General features: G+C 33.2%; 2 protein-coding genes, 2 long non-coding RNA genes and 1 other non-coding gene across 6 annotated transcripts; 3 read left to right on the forward strand and 2 right to left on the reverse strand.

Annotated features, from left to right (window-relative positions):
• The first annotated feature begins 42 nt into the window (after positions 1 to 42).
• On the forward strand, positions 43 to 1,714 carry LOC135267174 (uncharacterized). Its single transcript, XM_064359111.1, has 4 exons — positions 43 to 263; positions 316 to 509; positions 560 to 1,269; positions 1,334 to 1,714. Coding segments are annotated over exons 1-4 (1,269 nt in total). The 5' UTR covers positions 43 to 262; the 3' UTR covers positions 1,698 to 1,714.
• On the reverse strand, positions 1,646 to 20,584 carry Cyp40 (Cyclophilin 40). Of its 2 annotated transcripts, XM_064359110.1 has the most exons (8): positions 20,279 to 20,584; positions 19,823 to 19,960; positions 14,441 to 14,547; positions 10,905 to 11,093; positions 10,478 to 10,855; positions 3,185 to 10,425; positions 2,932 to 3,123; positions 1,646 to 2,878 (listed from the first exon to the last, which is right to left on the reverse strand). In XM_064359110.1, exons 1-6 carry the CDS (start codon positions 20,352 to 20,354, stop codon positions 10,207 to 10,209), a joined length of 1,107 nt encoding a protein of 368 aa, XP_064215180.1. In that variant the 5' UTR covers positions 20,355 to 20,584; the 3' UTR covers positions 1,646 to 2,878; positions 2,932 to 3,123; positions 3,185 to 10,206. The 2 variants fall into 2 exon arrangements, with proteins under 2 accessions (XP_064215180.1, XP_064215179.1); XM_064359109.1 differs by lacking the exons at positions 10,478 to 10,855; positions 10,905 to 11,093; positions 14,441 to 14,547; positions 19,823 to 19,960; positions 20,279 to 20,584 and having other exon boundaries at positions 1,646 to 2,171; positions 2,235 to 2,878; positions 3,185 to 3,317; positions 3,370 to 4,021.
• On the forward strand, positions 15,177 to 16,341 carry LOC107397867 (uncharacterized). Its single transcript, XR_010335526.1, has 2 exons — positions 15,177 to 16,000; positions 16,056 to 16,341. It is a non-coding gene; the product is annotated as an uncharacterized LOC107397867 (transcript).
• On the reverse strand, positions 17,525 to 19,272 carry LOC135267175 (uncharacterized). The gene is made up of 3 exons (XR_010335528.1): positions 19,137 to 19,272; positions 18,892 to 19,080; positions 17,525 to 18,778 (listed from the first exon to the last, which is right to left on the reverse strand). It is a non-coding gene; the product is annotated as an uncharacterized LOC135267175 (long non-coding RNA).
• Positions 18,941 to 19,487, forward strand: LOC135267176 (uncharacterized). Its single transcript, XR_010335529.1, has 2 exons — positions 18,941 to 19,076; positions 19,125 to 19,487. It is a non-coding gene; the product is annotated as an uncharacterized LOC135267176 (long non-coding RNA).
• Positions 20,585 to 20,739: the final 155 nt, after the last annotated feature.

Genomic DNA, 20,739 nt, shown 5'->3' on the forward strand with positions numbered 1-20,739 from the left:
AATATTACGCGCTATCAGTCGTGACGTCACCTCCCCACTCTTATTACGGTAGGTCAGTTGCTCAAAGCTAAACAACCAGTCTTTTACATGTGGTGTAATACGTTTTTCGGTTTTTTGGTTGTGTTTGTGCGTTAATAACGTGTCAAATAGCTGCAGCGGGTGTAATTTGTGCCACTAGAGACTTTAATTTAATTTAGAAGTGACTTTTTGTGAAAATACGAACTTTATAAAAGAATACAGGGAACCACGTTGTCGGTGAGAAAGTGAGTAAGCTTTAATTATACTTTGAGAAACTATTATATTTATGCATTTTAGTGGCAGAAAAGCACATTGTTAAGTTTCACTTTATTGCGAAATTTTTTGGGGACGGTAATCGCTTTTTAGTTCGGGGAGAAAATGCTTTTACCAGCGGTCACGTCACCAAATTTAGGTTTGATGGCACAGTACAACCGATGAGAATTTCTGCAGAAGTTCTACCGAGCATGAAAAAGCTAAATTATACTGTGGAGGTTTGTATTTATTTAACTGTTAGACATTTCTTCTACAAAGTGTGTTTTAGATTTCATATGACCTAGAAGAAGGGGTTAAGACGGCACATTGTACCTGCCCAAGGGGCAACGTGGCTTGCCATCATATGGCTGCAGCATTATATTATGCTCATTATAATGTAAGTGCTACTGACATTGAGTGTCAGTGGAGTGCCCCATCAAAAACAACACCACAAACAGAAGTCATTAAGTTAGCTGATGTTTACAAGCCGAAATTATCAAACTATACGGCACTGTCTAGGTCCTCTACTGAGGACGAAATTATTCAGTTCCGTGCCGAAATAGGCGTCACGAATGTGGTGGGCTTCACTTGGCTCCTAAGACCAGAAGCAAGTGAAGAAGCCAGAAAAATTATTGCAGATATCGAAGAAATTCTACAAAGCTTAGAATACGTGCAGGCCATAGACAAACAAAAGTTTCTTTTGGAGAAGTGCAGAATAGATGAGGCACGCATTAAACTGGTTGAGGCGTGCACTCGGGGCCAACATGTTAACGAAAATTGGCATGTAGCAAGGAAACATCGTTTAACGGCCAGCAGGTTTGGCATGGTACTATCTGCTTGCAGTAGACGAAGATTCCCACCCTCTTTATTTAAAAATTTGGCGGAAGGCTATTCGCTTGACAGGGTTGCTGCTGTGCAGTGGGGTAAGACCCACGAGAAGACAGCGCTCAGAGAATTTGAAGAAGCGACGAATCTTAAAGTCCAAGAGACGGGATTTTGGTAGGTCGAAAATAATTAACACGTATAACTTAGATGAATAATGTAATATTACTTTTTTTTGTAGGTTGGAAGAATCAGGCTTTTTGGGAGCAAGTCCTGATGGATTAGTGGAAGAAGATGGGATTCTCGAAATTAAATGCCCATATAAATATAGGGACACTGACAGTTTGTCTGAAGCCCTGAAGGATAAAAAATATTTTTATTGGAGGGATGAAAATGAGGACATTAATCTTAACAGCAATCACAATTATTACCACCAAGTACAGGGGCAAATGCACATCACTGGTCGAAGTATCTGCTACTTTGTCGTGTGGACACCAAAGTGCACAGAGATATTTCAAATTGAAAAAGATCCGGGGTGGTCAGAAAATATCAATATTTTAAAAGAATTTTATCTTGACCAATATATTTCCTTTATTTCACAATAATAAACTGTATATAAATAGATGGTTTTTATTTTACATTATTTTAATCATCACAATCCTGAAACAATTCTGCTACCTCTTTAATTAATGGAAATTGGAGGTTTGTTAAAGCGGCAGTCGCTTTAAAAACAATATCTCCATAGTGGCACAAAGACTCTGGCAAAAAATTTAAAATATGATAACATTTTAATCGGCGTATTGCCCTTTCGACGTGTATTCTTGCACGTGCAATATTTTCGGTACACTTAACTTGCTCTGGTGTAAATTGGACATTTGATAAAAAAGGTGGAATATTCAAAGTGACCCCTGGTGGCAGAATATTTTGGATCAAAAATCCCTTATCGGCTAAAATCATATCTCCAGTTTTTAACATGTCGATTATTCCACAATTTAAAACAACTTTTTGATCAGAAGTTGATCCCACGTATAAATCACTTACAAATGTGATGACACCATTGGGTGCAACTCCAATTAGCCCTTTGAAAGTATTATGATGTTTGTAAGTACTATATGTTAATTTCTGTGTTGACATAGACTTACGTGATACCACAGTGAAAATTTCGGTACAATCTAGAACTGCTCTACAATTAGTAAAATTGCTAAAACATGTTGGCAAGCAAGATTTATTTTTTTCGCGCGAAGGCATTGTCGTCATAAACTGTTTATATAAAATTTCATATATTACATGGACAAATGTTAAAATAATATTAGAAACTGTGCTTTGGGCAACCCCAAAGCGTTGCGCCAAATCAAGTTGAGGGAAATTGAGTCGTAATTTTACTAGGGTTAAAAAGAGTTGGTCAATTCTAGTTAACTTTTGGACTGTCCATTTGTGGTAATATTTTATGTCCAACTTTTCGATTAAGTGAAACAATGCTTCGAAAATCTGGCTATTGGGAAGACCGGTATATAAAACAATGAGTTTGTCATTTCCTTGAACATTTTCATAGCAAAATCGTACTGTCAGATATTGTATTTTTGCTTTAAGTTCAGCATTTTCCTTTTTGAGAAAATACATTTCTGCTTCAAGAGCCGCATGTGACACCAAGGGTGCTTGCACACCCATAGATTCTAACGGAGCATCTTGAATTATATCTGCTGGTGCTGCAACTACGGCTGTAGACGTCGATGGCACTTCCTCTAAATTCATTGTCGATGGTACTGTTTCTTCCGGTATATCAACACTATTCAAATGATCAAATTGTAAATCAATTTAAAACTAGGATTCACTTTTTACCTTAATGATTCAGCGGAACTAGAACAAGAAGGGAGTCCTTGTTTTTTCATCTTTTTTTTTTCTGGAGATTCCACTTGAAAATAGGCTCTTTTTGCGATATTGTGCAAAAATAATTCAGGACCATTTTCCTTTCTTCCATCCCGAAAATGGCAGCTGCAAACGTAGGCTCCTGGTCCGGGTTCTACATCTCTTCTACATTTAACAATGAAACAAGCAATTAAAAATTAATATCAAAACATCTATTAAAAATTACCTCAACAATTTTTTCCATAGTGCTCGTTCTTTTCCCGACTTAGGAAAACTAAAAAAATGGCATTTATCGCGAGTACTATAGTGTTTGCAATCTGGAGCCCAACACATTCCCATAGTTGTGATGTAAAAACCTACTACACATGAACTATCAAAGTATCGCAACAAAATATTATTCACAAATCATACCTAATGATGTACCACAAAAATGAGATAATGTCTTGGAAAAACAGAATTTTAAAAATTCAAGAACACGAAGATATGGAGAACGATCGGAAAAAACACGATAACAAAAGACACTCACGAAAGAAGCACAGAACTCACAACCCGTACTACTTTCAACCATGTATGTGCCTGAACCCTCTACCCTCGTATACCTGCTATTCATCCCTCGTGATGGGGGAGGGGGACAGAAAACAACCCGTTTATTGGGGTTGCGCCGGTTGCACCCCATGAATTCGTCATTCAGAAGAAATCCAATGTCATTAGTGTGGCAAACCATTTTTCCCTCAGTTTTAAAAGGCCACATAATAATTTACATCAATATGATGTCCAAATTAAGAAAAACTGAATTTTGAAGTTTGAAAAAAGTTAGGTTAGAAAAGGATTTATGTGTTCAACTTACAGAAATATTAGCTCAGTTGCTAAAATCTTTAAGAAACGACATTGCATTTTTCATAGCTATCATTTCTCTGTAAAAGTAATGTTCCTACACTTCTAGCATTAAAGAAATACGAAAAACTTTTAAATGCCCATAAGAAAAGCATTGAAAATGGCGATTGTTTAGCTTTAAGGTGCTGACCTACCTCAAATGTCTACGTCACACTGATAGCGCGTTTTCATTACTATTTGAACTAATGGGAATTTGGGATAATGGTTGCGTGGTTTGATTGGGATTGCCCAATTCGTAAATAAAGTTACCGTTGGGGGCGCCACTGAGCTAGGTCGAAAACAGTAACCATAAATGGCGGGAAAATGTTTATTCGGATATTTTGAGCGTTGTACGAATTTTGAGGCTTCACAATTATTACATTGCCAATGCGGAATGACTATTGCATCTTTGGTGGAAGAAACGAATGTTGACAAATTAGAGATGACGAGGAAAACACGAATAACGATGACTTTTTGGTTCACTTTCTTTATTGGAAAATTATTACAAAGACATTGAAAAGCCTACCTTTTGGCATAATTTACGTTTAAGTGTATTAGCAGTTGTTAATCTTAATTGTAGTTTTGTTGATTTATCGAAGTATTTCATGATTTTATCAGTGAAAAAATTCTAACCTTAAATTCACAAACTTCACTAATTTATTGGTTTCTTGAGCCCAACTTTGTGTTCACTGTGATCCGTTACTATAATCTTTAATTAGACAACTGTTTGATAACACTTTGTAATGAAAATTTAAATCTTTTTCACTTTTTATCCACTTTCAAATCCCAACAACAAACACGAAAAACCGCAGAATCAAAGTCAGAGCTAGTATTTACCACCACGTACTTTTAAAGTGATTCTCTCCAATGTAAGCAATTAACACTATACACGCAAAATTGTTAAACAATTTATTAGATGTCAATTAAATGTGGAATTACGAAAATTTCGTTACTGTTTTCGACATAGTTCAAAAGTCATCACCAGAGGGCGTCTAGTTAATTTTATTTCCGAATTAACCAAACAATTTCACTTCTATTTTAATGTCAATAATTGCTATCTTTTCCTCAGCCTGAGAGGGAGTACAATACAAAATTGTGTAAAAAAAATGTATATCCCATTTCAGTTCATAGCAGAATTGCAACAGCGCATTTGAATTTTTCGGAATGAAAAATCAAACACAAATTGAGAGTTTCTGTAAAAGAAAAGTATTTAAACTAAATCCAAGCGACACGTTTTAAGCTAAGAAACCCACCAGAAACTCTCAATTTGTGCTCCATTTCACTCCAAAAAATTCAAATGCGCTCTTGCAAAATGGGATATATAAAAAAGATTCGGGGATTCCCAACAAAGATACACTGGTTTGAAAACTACTCTTTGAATTCCGTTTTCTTCAAATGTTGGCTAAATGTTAATGTTTATTGTTATTTTATCTATACAGGCTGCTCAAAATATGGCGCACCAACTCAGTGATACGTTGTTGAGAAGCATGTGTAGATCACGGGAAAAATCTTGAAAAAATTCCTTATGTTATATTTTAAAAAATCAGGAACTACAAACTTATTTTGCTAACTTCCTCAATTTTTATTATTTTTTAATGTTTTTATGTTTCGCACCAAGTAATCATTCCCTAACAAAACCATGAACAATTATTTTTAAATTTACTATCAGTTAGCAGTTTTTTTGAATTAAAAAAATTAAATTCATCAAAAAAATCACAGTTTGTAGATGTGCCAACACTGGGAACCATTTCCTAGGAAACCGTTTCAAAAATAATTATTTTTATTGTTGATCAAATTCTATTGCGATCACGACTGATAGGTAACGTTGCCATATATAATTTATTTAAAATTCGTTATGTATCAATAACTTCAATACAAAGAATTTTTTTACTATTTTTACCTTTATGTGTAAACAATTCTCTACCACACTCCATTGAGTTGGTGCGCCGATTTTTGAGCACCCGGTATAAGAAAAGAACTCTGTGTTAAGCTAAATCTCAGCGACAAATTCTGAACCAAGAAAACCCACCATAAACTCCAAAAAATGCAAATGCATTAACTGTTTCAAAACTATAAAAACGCCAACGTCGCATTTTCTCTCAAAATTAGCTGTTATAAATTATTCATGCACTTAAAAAAAATAATAGCTAATGTAATTTATACTTTCAATGGGATATCTGATCATTAATAACCATTTTACAATTTAATCAATCTTATTTAAAAAAATAATTCGGTAAAATGCGACGTTGGCGTTGAAATGAATGATCCTGTATAATCAGTAACACAATAATCACTACGAAATGAATTTTGTGATTATTTTTGTAACACCAATTCCAACAAACAATTTTTAAATTATAGCACAAGTTATAATAACTTTTTGTTGACAACTTCATTAGCTATAACTTTATTCAGTTATGTTTATGTTCTAAAAGAGAGAAAGTAATAGCGGTTACAGGGTCAAAAAACTTTACCCCTCTGCAATAATTTCCTTTAAGTTAAAAAAACACATGAGAAAAAAAAGGAAGTAAAGCAAGACAAACAGAAAAACAACTTAGGGCCGCTTTTACGATCGCCAGATAAACTCTCGATAACTTTATCCCTAGAATAAATTAAAAAAACAGTTTTCCAATCGTCCGATGATCCCCTGATAGGATAATTGACGGTATAAACTACGTAATAAATTATCTGGTCGTTCGACGACCGGATAAACTATAGGATAAATTTATACTCTGTTCTCATTGGTTGTTTGCTTTTTGAGAACTTTATGGACATTTTTTTGGATAACATTGTTTAAGTAGGTACTCTTAACCTGTCCACATACTCAATTAATTTGCCATCGCTGTCTGATTCAAATACGTTAACTTCTTGCATTATTTAGTTAAAAACTAACTGTCACAATAATGCTCAAATGTCACATTTATTCCATGGATAAATTGCTTGTATTGTAAAAGACAAAAAAATTATCTGACGGATGTCGGCCTGTTATTCCTAATATAAATTTCTAACACAGGTAACTTATCCGGAGTTTATCGGATGATTGTAAAAGCGGCCCTTAGTGAGAGAAAAATATTTGCAAATGTAAAAATCAAACAGAAAATATGAAAATACGTACAATAATAACATTGAAGAAACTCGAAACTATCCAATATTAAAAAAGAAGTTAAAACTAGAAAGATACACTCAAGTGTGTCAAAGTCTTTGTATTAAACTTGTTTAATCTGAAGAAAAGGGAAATTATACCCTTGAAACGTCATTTAATGGATATCTCAATATACTCTTTTTTATTATTTATAACTTTTTTCATATATCAATATTGAGTCTAAGAAACCAACAAGTTCTTAAAACTTGTTAGTTATCTAGAAATAACTTCTCTTATCTACTTGAAAGAGACTGTGAACATACCTGATTATTACTACTAAAATTGAAAAAAACTAGAAACCAAAACAAAAACAGTTCACTTACTTTCACTGCTGATAGTGTTAAAAACTACAAATTAAAAATTAAACTTACCTAATTAGCACTAACTTTTCTATTCTTTTCTAAATCTGTTAGAACAAGGAATGGAGTGGTTTTCTAAGTCAAATTTCATTGGCATTACATATTTATAATATTTCAAAGTCACTTTTAAAACATAAAAATGTTACTAAAATAAAAATTTGAGCGTCTCAGTCACTAAACTCCAACTAAATACGTATAATACCTTTCAACATATTAAACATATTAAAAAAAGACAAGTTTGCAACATATTCTTAAGTACCCAACAACAACAGTATGAAATATAGATGCGCCGAGTGATTACCAAAACATGATATATAATAAAACCTAGTTAAATCGTGGTATTAAAATTGCAGCGCGCTCTGGCGGTCAAATCTGCAAACGCTCCACTTGACATTTCACATTGCTGTCAGTGTCAAGTCATAACAACTGCTGTGACTCTGGTCATGTCAAAACTTATACAGGCTGTTCCGTCTAAACCCCATATTAGAAGTATCGGTAGTTATAATGATGGTCATCTGAAAATTTGTATACAACCATAAACTCTTAGGTCTAGGTCAATGAAAACATTTTCAAGATGGTGACACTTCCGGTTATACTACCTTAAGTCGCTATCAACTTTCTTATTTTAAGTGGAAAGCTATATTCTTCATGCGTTTTTGGATAACTTGAGTTATTTTAAGATAGTTTTCATATTATACTCCCATATAAAAGTGTTTAACAAAACACCTAGTAACTTTTAGTAATTTCGTATTTCCAAGTTCTATTTCATTAAATCGAAGAAAATTGGATTCTGCATCGATCTGAATTAGCATACCCTATACTTAGTTTAGTAGTTTTCCAGTTTTTTTGTTAGGATTGCGAAATGCATTAATGTTTTTATGGCAAACTAAGCAAAAATAGCTGTGGTTAGTAAGAAATTTTCTACAATGTCAAAGAAACCAACATAACTTAAAGATTATCACAGATAGGTTTAGGGAATGCTAATACAGATCGATGCAGTAAAAAATTCTCTCTCTAGTAAAATAAGAATTGGGACATTTGAAAAAATTAAGTTGTGGGTATTTGAAGATTTTCAAACTTAACCTTTAACTTTGGCTATATTAAATTCTTTTCCAATTTTAAACACACCGAAGAAGAGATATAGACTTTCTCTTTTAATACTCCAAATATGATTTCGAAATCTCTAGAACTAAGAGTGTTACCGACTTATTAAGTGACAGTTGCAAATTCAAAAATTTTCAAATATCTCGAAAACGGTTAAAGTTAGGTATAAGGAAACCTGATAAAAACGACCTTAAAATCCAAAAATGCAGTAAAAACCTTGCTTCCCGCTTAAAATAAGAAAGTTCATGCGACCTTCGGTATAATCGAAAGTGCCGAATTATGGTTGAGTACCAACTTTCAAACGAATATCTTTATTAGAATTTTCCATGGAACTTTCAATACTTCCAATGTGGGGTTTAGACAGAACAAGCTGGATAACATTTAAAAATATGAAGATAATGTCAACAATGAACCAGAATTTTAATGTTTCTGAATTTTCACGTATATGATGTAATTTTGATAAAGTCGAAAATATGTGCAGTGTTATCTGGCTATAATATCGGAAGAGGTTCTTGACTTGTCACTCGGCTCAGTTGAAATTTTACGTAATAATTGAAGTAATTTGAACATTTAACGGTGGAACAAATAGAATTTAATGTGACATTTGGCACTATAAAATGTCAAAACAAATCACTAACAAGCATAATTATTGTTACAGCGTACCATAATGTAATCAGGGTGGTGAAACCTAAATGCACCAAGCCAAGTATAGGCGCCAAATTCAAAATCGACTGTAGTTCGGCTTGCCATCGCAGATGTCGCACACACGTATAGTCAATTTTAGCGAAGCTACCTATAATATCGGCAGAAATTAACGGTGGACCTGTGACAGTTGCCATTGTGCCAATCGCCATTTTGTGCTTGGTTTGTTTGGTGTTCGCCTTCGGCTTTGTTTTATGTGAAATTAGTACTGTTTTGTGGTTTTTTTCGTGTGTGTGCTTTTTTGAACTTTTTTATTGTGGGAATATAAATAATTTGATGGATCGTTTATAGTTATCGTGTCGTGTATATTGACTAGTGATAATAAATTTTTATTACAAGTTTATTGTCTTTATTTGTTCTCATATTTTATTTTTCGTATTCTTTGTAAATATTCAGCAACAATAGTTGTCTAACATCAGAAAGTGTTTTAGCAACTATTGTTGTGAATATTTACAAACAATACGAAAAATGCAATCAAACTTTAAAAGAAAAGTAACTACGGGCAATTCAAATCGCCCGCGATAACACTTAGTACGCGCTGGCCACAATAGATGTGCTAGTGACACTTTCGCTCTATCGGGACAAGGACAGATGCGTTTCTGTAAAACCTGTTATTCTGTGAATGTAATCTGTCATTGGAGCGATTCAAACTCGTCCACTAGATGGCGCCTTAGGACTTATTAAAATTGCTATCAACCCTATTTATTGCTAACCATTAAAATCAGATGCCGAAACAAAATGAGATCATAGCCAATGACGACGGAACACATATTTTTTGGACCAAATTAAATACTGATGACTCTTTTTTAGTTTAGTAGTGGATTAAATCACGGCTTCCTTGATAAATGAATGTTTCCTTTAAAGCTTTCCATCTTGCGGCATATTTGAAGAACTGTCAAACTGACAGTTGTGACGCAACTACTTTTTTTAACAAAAATTTTTAGTACAAAAAGGCACTCGTTTGTTTGGTAACTATGACCAACTGGGCGAAAGAAATATTTCAAAAATCAAAGAGGCCGCGGTTAAAATAATTACAACAAGGAAGATAAAAACGTGGAAATGTTGAAACACCTACTTAAAAAAATTGCCATAAAATTGCCTTTCCCGCTTCAAATAACTCAGCTTTTTTTTCTTGGCAATGTTTAATACTGCCTGGATGTTGTTATCATTTGGATGCAGAGTAATAGCAACGTTTAAATCCTTAATGGCCTTATCGTAGTCTTTCAGTGCTAATTTTGCTTGTCCTCTTCTATAAAAAGCTTTCCCATTTTTTGGCTCCTTTAAAATAACCTTAAATGAAAAAAAAATGGTAAAAACTACACAAATTTGTGTGGAAAATCACCTGGCTACATAAGTCTATAACCTCTTTGTACTTGTGTCTCTTCAGTCTCACTGCAGCAAGATTTAATAACGAATTCATTTTCAAATCTTCGATGCTTTGAATATTTTTATCTTCTTTAAGTCCTAAATACCAGTCAATATATCTCAGTGCTTTAATATACTTCCGTTCCGAATCGACATAATTGCACTGTTTAAAAAATTGATTTCCCGAGTCTTTGATTTGATTTATTGCGTTTTCAATCAATTTTTCCCTTTTATTATCTGATTGCAAGTCCCAGTCGTTCGGCCATGGCGGATAGATGTCGTCTGTTCCGTCCTGTTCTTCGATACCCCAAGGAGTCCCCGGTTTCAATTCCCCACAATTTACAATTGAAATGTTCTAAAATTTGGTGATTAAAATAAAGTATGTAATACGGCTTGCAACACACTTCTAGCGGTGTGTCACCGTTTCGTGGCACTTCACCCATTTCTTTAATTATATTGAAGCCTTTTCGGACGATACCGAAAACGACGTTAGTACCGTCAAGGTGGGAACAAGGAACTGTTGTGATGTAAAATTGTGAATTGTTGCTGTTGGGACCATTGTTGGCCATTCCCACCATGCCTTCTTCCTCGTGCTAGAAATGCACGTTTTGAGTAGTTTGACGCACTCACACCCGTCGTGTTTCAAAATAATTTAATTGGATGTGAATGGATGTGAAAAATTGAAAAAAGAAGATGAGACGAAGAAATGAACATAGAAAAAATTTAAATAAAGTGAATACAACAAAAAAAATAGATAAAGATTATTAAATGGGAAATCCAAATTGAAAAGGAAAAAGAATGAAAGTCTTGGATGCTGAAAAATAGTTGGTAATTCAACTTCTGAAAATATTGCTGATTGAGCAAATTAATCCTTTAGTCAAAGCAAATAAATGAAAAAAATAAAATAAAAAATTATAATGGTTTTGAGTAAAAAAAAAGAGGAAAATACAGGCTGTTCTCGAAGTTGAGGCGTTCCTTTTAACACGAGTTACTATGCATTACGCTTAAGAGTTTTAGCCTAAACTGTCTTAGTAAAATGTTTTTAATAACGGAGATAATTTTTAGGTTTTCTAAAATTTTGAATCCGGTCATGTCTAACTGCCGGTTTGGGATAAGTGCTTCAAAATTATCTACCTCATTATTATGGAAACCATATTTTCAATAATGTTACTTTTAATATTGTTATTTCATACTCTATACTCTCTGAATGCTGCAGCTGCATCTTGATCGCATTGCCCATAAAATTGCATTAAATCTGCAAGATTGTTATCATTGTAATAGTGAGCGTCTACGACTAATTAGATGATAATTGTAATAGTTTTTGTTGATTATGCCTATGGTTATTAATTAGATTAGTTAGTGAATTTTCGTTATTATCAGTAATTAACTAAGGTGTTTTAGGCTAAAACTCTTAATAACAATGCATGCTAGCCCCTCCTAAAAGGAACGCCTCAACTTCGCCTCAACTGTATAAGAAAAAATGTTATTTTTTTCACAATTAAGTTCAATTTGATTGTTTACCACGCTTGTTTCCAAGACAGTACGTGGTGTTTACTAGTTGCTACGTCCAAGGCGTCGGTAAGTAAATTGGGCGTTAGTAAGTAATTTTTTCTACTTCGGTTTCGTATTAAGGTCATTACGTTACGCGATTTGCGTATCGTAATATCCAACGGAGTGCTATAATAATTACACTAAAAACCAGGGTAATTTAGTTGGACAATGTTGACAACCTAGTTTTTTGACAATTATCTGAGAGAACTGTAAATGTCAATCGGCACCTGTTTCAAGTGCATAATTTAATCATATTGATCAAATACGAACCTTTAGAGGCTTTTGTACCCAGATATGTAGCCCTATCGAAGACCTTTCGAGTAATGACCAAACATAACTTCAAAAGCCAGTGCAAATAAGTAATTTGAGAACTCATTATCCATCGGCCAATTTTCAAATTACACGTATTTGCCACAAAAGCCCGTATTTGTTAAGAGATATATTGCAAAACGTCTAGGACACTTTCAGAATACATTTGAACGAATAAACTAACAACGGTCCAAATTATTAATTTCATTTCACTGTCTTCGTGCAAACCATAATTCAAAATTAAAAAAATAAGAAAAGTACAGGCTTTGACGAAATATCTAATAACATAATTAAATACTGTAATGAAGAAATTAGCGCACCTTTATCTTTTGTTATTCAAAACTCTTTACATTCGATTCACTTTCATAAAAACCATTGTGGTGGAAATTGGGTACTCTTGGCATTAACTTTTATATGAGTTGTCATGGTAACAGCTTAGTCGATTCCACCACAATGGTTTTTATGAAAGTGAACCGAAAGTAGATTATGGAACTTTCCCAGAACAATTAAAAAGAGCGCAATATACAAAATATATACAAAAAAGGTGACGCAACATTAATACCAAATTATAGGCCAATAAGTCTGCTGTCAACTTTTTCTAAAATTTTTGAAACTGTTATATTTTCCAGAATTACTAACTGTTTAATGAAATTTCAGCTACTGAATTCATCCCAACACGGGTACATTAAAAGAAAATCTGTTGACTCAGCTATATTTAGCTTTACTAATGCTATGTTAGATAAATTAAAAGTATTTGTTGCTCAAAAACAAGTCATGAGAACTATGTTTAACTTAAAATATAATGACACTTGTATAAACATCTTTAAAAACAATAACTTCTTGACAGTAACTGGTTTGTACATATATAGATTACTGTTATTTTTCTTTAAACAGAATCTACTATTTAATGTCACTAACGACTATAAGTACAACACTCGCAAAGTGGACTTAGAGTATCCAAAACACAAACTTACGCTGAAGGAAAAAAATAGTTATTATGCAGGAATAAAACTGTACAATAGTTTACCTGTGCATCTACACACACCTTGTAAGTTAAATTTATTTAAAAAGAACATATTTGACAACATTTTGGATCTCGAACCATATTTCTTTTATTTAAAATAAAGCCAAATACCGTTGGATCATTAAACCCCAAAAAATAAATAAATGGCCACACAAAAAATTAACCAAATCGCTCGGCTGATCCAAGAAAAAAATTAAATTTTGTTGTTAAAAACTTAATCCAAATTTTGGTAGTAATTTGGGCAGTCACCTTTTGAAACAATTGATGAAGCATTTCTATGCGGCATTTTGTGTACCACTGAAAAAAACTGTCAAAAGTGTGTGCGCTTTCAGAAAAGTAAAATTGTTTTAATTTGGTGAAATTACTTTAAAAACCAACAACAGTGGCTGTGTTGTTGAGAAAGGAATCAATATTTGCCTATAGAAAGTGTCGTTGGACTTTTTGTGAAATGTTATTCGAACGAAGCCTTCATGAATTTAAAGTTCAAAGAATCATCAATAATTTACCTGTACCTGAACTAAATCGAGTAAGGACAAAACATTGCTGATTGGATTCTCTTCAGAAGCTTGAATTACAGCCCCAACTACTGTTTCGTTTCCAGTGACTTGTTTTGTCCTCACTCGATTTAGTTCAGGTACGCGTCCTATGTCTTCAAATTATTGACGGTTCTTTGAACTTTAAATTTCATAAATAACATTTCACAAAAAGTCTAACGACACTTTCCATAGGCGAATATTGATTCCTTTTTCAATAACACAGAAATTTCAGCCACCGTTGTTGGTTTTTAAAGTAATTTCACCAAATTAAAACAATTTTACTTTTCTGAAAAAAATATGTGCGTTCTAAATTTCATAACAATCCGTTGACGAATAACTCAGATATTAAACTCGAAAGTCTTAGATGAGACACGTTGTATAATGAAAACGACATTGCAATATTTTAAATAGCAAAATGATATCGACCGATTACGCACCCTGTATGATAGTAATTATTCGCAAACGCAAACTAATAAATGTTTTACCGTTGTTCTAAAAAACAGTTTGATGTTTTAATTACCAGTAGTGTAAAATTTTCATCATCGAAAGTGTCTCCATAGATGCTTTCACCTCCTGTACCATCTTTCGTCGTAATGTCTCCTCCTTGTACCATAAATAAGGGAACCACTGAAATAAAAATACAAATCATCACTTATTATGCTCAAATGAAAAACTGCTTAAAAGTAAGAGAAAAACAAAGAAAAAAATCCAATTTTGTTTTTTTATTTTTTCGCCTTGCATATTTGTAAATGATTAAACGAATAATAGCAACCCTAAAAATGATAATCGAGAGCTAGACAGTCTCGTGTCAGACGGATATAAATTTTTCTACTGGTTGGTTTTGCTTGGTTTTAGAAGTAATTTGATTTTTATGACGAAAAATGTCCAAATACGATTTCAAAATATATAAAAATGGGAAAGTTGCCGTTTTTTTAAAGCTGCAAAGCTAATTAAAAAAAATCGTTAATTTTTTTATAAATTTAAGAACACCAAATTTCTGTTTCAAATGCCTAAATATGAATTCAAAATATCTAAAGAATAAGAAAACTACGGACTTTTAAAAAAGAAGATGCAAAACCAAAAATTTTGCAAAAAGTTAAATAAAAGAGTTAAGTTTATACTTTCAAATGCCCAAATAAATTTTTACAATACTTAAAAAGGAGAGTTTTATTTTTACTTTTGAAAATACAAATTTAAACTCAGAATTCTTTTGTCATCGTTTGGTCCGTTCATTAAATTTTTTGTTACGCTTTCGACTACATTTCTTGTTGTAAGTTCACTCTTTTTACAGTGTGCCGATAAATTAGACTTCTTTATTGACATTTTGTCAACTCAGGCGGAAAAAATTATTACACCACAGTTGGCCACACGTGTTTGACATCTTCACTCAAAGTCAATTCAAAATTCCCGTAACCAAAAAATTCACCCAAAAAAAGTAAATCAATTAAAATGCCTTGCTGTAATTGTGACGATTGTTCATCCGACGGCGACTGCTTTCCCCCTGATTTCGACTCATTGAAAAAGTGGCACAAAGACTTCAACAACTTGCGGCAGCAATGGTCCGACTACCAAATGTGTGGAAATAATAATAACAACAGAACTTCAAATTGTAAATGTTGTTGTTGTTGTAAACCAAAACTCGCCAAAGGCCGTTTCGGTCTAGCTTGGATCTCTGAAACGCCTCAAAAACGATGTTGTACCCCTTGTGGATGGCAACTGGAAATTTGTGACACACCTTCACGCGTTGAATGTCAGTGTAAGAAAATGGAACAATGGGCAAGTTGTCCCCCAGTAGAGGGGTGCAAGTGTTGTCCATCGAAACCGAAATGTTGTACACAGAAGCCAAAATGTTGTACACAGAAGCCTAACTGCTGTACACAGGAACCGAAATGTTGTACACAGGAACCGAAATGTTGTACACAGAAGCCTAAGTGTTGTACACAGGAACCAAAATGTTGTAAATCGAAGCCTAAATGTTGTACACCGGAACCTTGCCCAAAACTTCCGTGTTGTTCGATTAAAGTTATGCCTTTTACGGCTCGGGAGGAGTGCTGTTGCAAAAACAACAACCAAAACAACTGTAACTGAGATGCTGTTTGCACATTATTTAATAATTAATAGTGATTTTGATTTAGGCAACACTTTTGATAAAGCGGTCGCAACTGACAATTGTTGTTGTAGTGAAAATAAACCTGATTGTCCTCCGCCGACTGAACAAGCTTGTGTATGTAATGATGATGATGATGACGATAATGATGATGAGAAAGAAACTAGTGCCAAAAATGATACTGATACTGATGCTAATAATACTCCTACTGTTAATAAAACGGATAAGCCACGCAGTCGTTCGAGAAGAAAACGACGAGGCAGAAAATAAATATTCTTTATTATTGTCTTGTTTTAATAAAAAAAAATAAGATATTCTGTTTTCTATTATCGCAACTAAATCATACACAGTGAGTCAGCTAAAAGTATATTTTTACTACATCTTGAAAAATATTAATAGCACGAAACACCGTTGGGTATTAAAAAACCATTATGGGTTTAATAACAAACGCTGAATTCGGTGCGTTTATTAGTTTTTGAGATACCGAGTGTTTCAGTGTGGTATTCGCACCCTTGTAACATTTTAATTTTTATAAAAAAGTAATACAAACCATATACAGGGTGTAACAAAAAGATGGGGGCAACAGGGAACTGGAGATTTCCCAGCTCAAAATATAGCGATTTAGTCCAACTTACTTCTATACCAAGTTGCAACGTTTAAAAGTGTCAAAACTAAAAAATTATTGCCGATTTGACAGTGCATCACCTGCCGGCAACGGTATTCGGAATTCGGAAGTAAAATTACCGTTGGGGGCGCCACTGAGCTAGGTCGAAAACAGTAACCATAAATGGCGGGAAAATGTTTATTCGGATATTTTGAGCGTTGTACGAATTTTGGGGCTTCACAATTATTACATTGCCTATGCGGAATGATTATTGCATCTTTGATGCAAGAAACTTATGTTGACAAATGAGAGATGACGAGGAAAACACGAATAACTAATGACTGTTTGGTTCACTTTCTTTATTGGAAAATTATTACAAAGACATTGAAAAGCCTACCTTTTGGGATAATTTACGTTTAAATGTATCAGCAGTTGTTAATCTTTATTGTAGTTTTGTAGATTTACCGCAGCATTTCATGATTTTTTCAGTGGAAAATTCTAACCTAAAATTCATAGCACTTCACTAATTTATTGGTTTCTTGAGCCAAACTTTGTGTTCGCTGTGATCCATTACTTATAATCTTTAATTAGACAACTGTTTGATAACACTTTGTAATCAAAATTTAAATATTTTTCACTTTTTATCCACTTTCAAGTTCCAACAATAAACACTTTATACCACGAAAAACTACAGAACCAAAGTCAACGCTAGTATTTACCACCACGTATTTTTAAAGTAATTCTTTCTATTGTAAGTAATTAACACTATACACGCAAAATTGTTGAACAATTCATTAAATGTCAGTTAAATGTGGCATTACGAAAATTTCTTTACTGTTTTCGACATAGTTCAAAAGTCATCACCAGAGGGCGTCTAGTTAATTTTATTTCCGAATAGCTGCCGACAAAGATTTTTTAGAAGAAAGCTGTATTTCTTAGCTTAAAATGTTTTTTTTTTAACTAAACTAAAACTATAAAATCTAGTACACCCAAACATTGTTAAGATGCAAGTTAAATTATTTCTGCAACTTTTTTTCATTTTTTTAAGCTACCCTGGGGGCGCGTAAAAGATTTTAGGCACCTTTGACATTTCGCTTATAAAGGTGTGAATTAGATGTTTCAAAACTATTACCCGGTTCTTTTATAAACAATTGTCAGTGTCAAAATCTGGTATAAAAGTAGTTCGTATCGCTTTAAAGTGGAAAATTGATAAATTAGATCTACATTACGTATTAGCTGTTTCAAAACTATAAAAACGCCACTGTCGCATTTTACCAAATTATTTTTTTAAATAAGACTGATGAAATTCTAAAATAGTTATTAGTGATTAGATCTCTCAATGAAACTATAAATTTCATTAGCTATTATTTTTTTGAAGTGCATGAATAATTTGTATCAGCTAGTTTTGAGAGAAAATGCGACATTGGCGTTTTTATAGTTTTGAAACAACTAATACCCGCATTGCAATTCTATTATGAACTGAACTTGATATACACTGATATACACCTTGTTCATAAAATTCTTCAATTAACGCCATGCAACAATAAGTTTTCCTGATTTTGACACTGACAATTGTTTATAAAAAAACACGAACTATTCGCAAATAAAATTAATTAGACGCCCTCTGGTGATGACTTCTGAACTATGTCGAAAACAGTAACGAAATTTTCGTAATTCCACATTGAATTAACAGTTAATGAATTGTTTAACAATTTTACGTGTATAGTGTTAATTACTTACATTAGAGAGAATCACTTTAAAAGTGTGTGATGGTAAATACTAGTTTTGACTTTGGTTCCGCGGTTTTTTGTGATATAAAGTGTTGATTGTTTGAATTTGAAAGATTTAAATTTTGATTACAAAGTGTTATTAAACAGTTGCGTAACTAAAGTTTATTAGTAATGGATTTGCGAAGTGTGAAAATTTTAGGTTAGATTTTTTCCACTGAAAAAATCATGAAATACTTCGGTAAATCTACAAAACCATTAACAACTGCTGATACATTTAAGCATAAATTGTTCCAAAAGGTAGGCTTTTCAATGTCTTTGTAATAATTTTCCAATAAAGAAAGTGAACCAAATAACCAATAATCATCGTTATTCGTGTTTTCCTCGTTATATCCAATTTGTCAACGTTCGTTTCTTGCACTAAAAATACAATAGTCATTCCGCATAGGTAATGCAATAATTGTGAAGCCTTAAAATTCGTACAACGCTCAAAATATTAAAATATAGTGAATTGGTTGTGAATTAGGACTTACGGTAGAGCACAAGGTGATAGTAATTATTGTAGTCGAAGCAGCAGTTCGCAAACAAATAATGCAAATTGAATGATTTTCTATTATAATGTCAATTTTTATTTTATATAGCGTTTTGGGGTTCTTCTATCACTCAATCATCCCCTTTAAGTTTCAACCCCAAGACCATAAACAACCTGTATTTCTAGGTATCTAGAAATTTATCAATGTTAAAATGACAACTAAGTAAATTTTAGTTACGACATTACCTTAACAAAGTAGCTGCATTTCAAGAGTCTTTTATGTCACTGTCAGTTCGCTACCAGACTATGGAAGAATGGAACTTCACAAAATAATGCTTAATAAAAACAAATTATTATTTGGCGAACCATGGATTGATTTCGCACCGCGTTTACACTAAATGATGCAACTCAACCTGTGAAACTAAAAAGAGTGCGTCCTGAAGAGAATAATGCTGTTGATGAACAAACTGTCGAAGAAAATTCACCACCTTGATTCCGCAACGAACACAACAAATTAACTTTTGTTCCTCAAAATTATTGAAAATTTTAAGAAATGTCAAAGTGTAAGGAAATAATGAATAAATTTCATTTTCAGTGTTGTGTTATATATATTCGTAAAAAGTAATGTAAAGCCGAGCGCAAGACAGCGGTTATGATTAGAGTTCAGATTCTTTGCGGATTGCATATTCTTTACTTACAGGAATATTTTATTCTAATTTAGGAAGTGTACAAAACACATCAAAACAATACAAATGAGCCGTATTTTCAAGTTTTTGAAGGAACACTTCCTTCATTAATCAAGGAAGCTGTGTTTCGCACAGAAGTGGTCACAAATCGTTTGCCAGATGGCGAGAAAACCATTTGATTTGCCGGTTTCGGGTCAGCACTGATTTGTTTATGTACATTTTTGTTCAAATAATGAAATATCTCACCTCGATGAAAAATGGTGTTTTTGAAATGTAGAGGCTTCCCATGTTTGCCAATGCCTTTTTCACCAGTGCACAGGGCCCGAAAATTTTCCGCTGTTTTGGGTACTTTATCCTTAAAAAGTTCAATTACGACACGACCGGCTATAAATAAATAAATAACACAATTTAAAAAAGTGGTTAATAAATACAAATGTGGTCAAGAGTGCTATGAAAATTTATGAACGTGTCTTCACCTAGTCTTCATAACCTGTTAATATTTGGGTTAAAAACATTGATTAAGAGCTATATATTCTAAAACAAACTAAAACTCGAAAATATCGATAGTTTATCTTAAATAATTCCCCATTTCCATTTGATTAAACATAACAATTAGGGCAGACATTCGTCAATGAAACTTCCACAGCCCTCTTGACCGCATTTTTAATAATTTTTACTGTATTAATTGCAATTGAAATAAACCTTTTGCCGGTCCGAAACTAATGTCCAGGAAGACCACCGGGTTGTTTTCCGTCGTTTCATGATTTTGGTTATTCATTGCAACTGTTTCGCTAGACTTGTTTTCGCTGGACGTCAAGAATTCCTTTACACATTGCACGAATTATTTGTTAGTAATTAACGAACATTTTAGACACCGGCACCAAAAACTCGCACATTATTCTTTTTGTTTTTCAACAGCTTATCTATTTATGATTTGACATTTGAATGACGTAAACTGGACGCAAACATCAAAAACCGGTACCGTCATTTGTTTCCTAGGCTGTACCCATCTTTAAACCGTCATTTATTTAAAACATTAAATTACTGTTAGCGTCACAAAAATGCTTCTTTTGTAATCAATTGACAAATTAATTTTGGTGATCGTTTTGGTAAAATCACGTTGACATTACCCACAGTTGACAAAACCCAACGGTGACCGAAAC

Source organism: Tribolium castaneum, chromosome 9 (genome assembly GCF_031307605.1).
Source record: "Tribolium castaneum strain GA2 chromosome 9, icTriCast1.1, whole genome shotgun sequence".
Classification (NCBI taxonomy): Eukaryota; Metazoa; Arthropoda; class Insecta; order Coleoptera; family Tenebrionidae; genus Tribolium; species Tribolium castaneum.

Excerpts from the sequence above, each read along its gene's own strand:
- Cyp40 (XM_064359109.1), bottom strand. The coding sequence starts at position 3,709 with ATGTGGCCTTTTAAAACTGAGGGAAAAATGGTTTGCCACACTAATGAC. Across the intron at positions 2,879-2,931 it reads AGTTCCGCTGAATCATTAAG|TGTTGATATACCGGAAGAAA; the intron begins GTAAAAAGTGAA and ends TCATTTGAATAG. Across the intron at positions 2,172-2,234 it reads AATTTTCACTGTGGTATCAC|GGCTAATTGGAGTTGCACCC; the intron begins GTAAGTCTATGT and ends ATACTTTCAAAG.
- LOC135267174 (XM_064359111.1), top strand. Across the intron at positions 510-559 it reads AGCTAAATTATACTGTGGAG|ATTTCATATGACCTAGAAGA; the intron begins GTTTGTATTTAT and ends AGTGTGTTTTAG. Across the intron at positions 1,270-1,333 it reads GTCCAAGAGACGGGATTTTG|GTTGGAAGAATCAGGCTTTT; the intron begins GTAGGTCGAAAA and ends TTTTTTTTGTAG.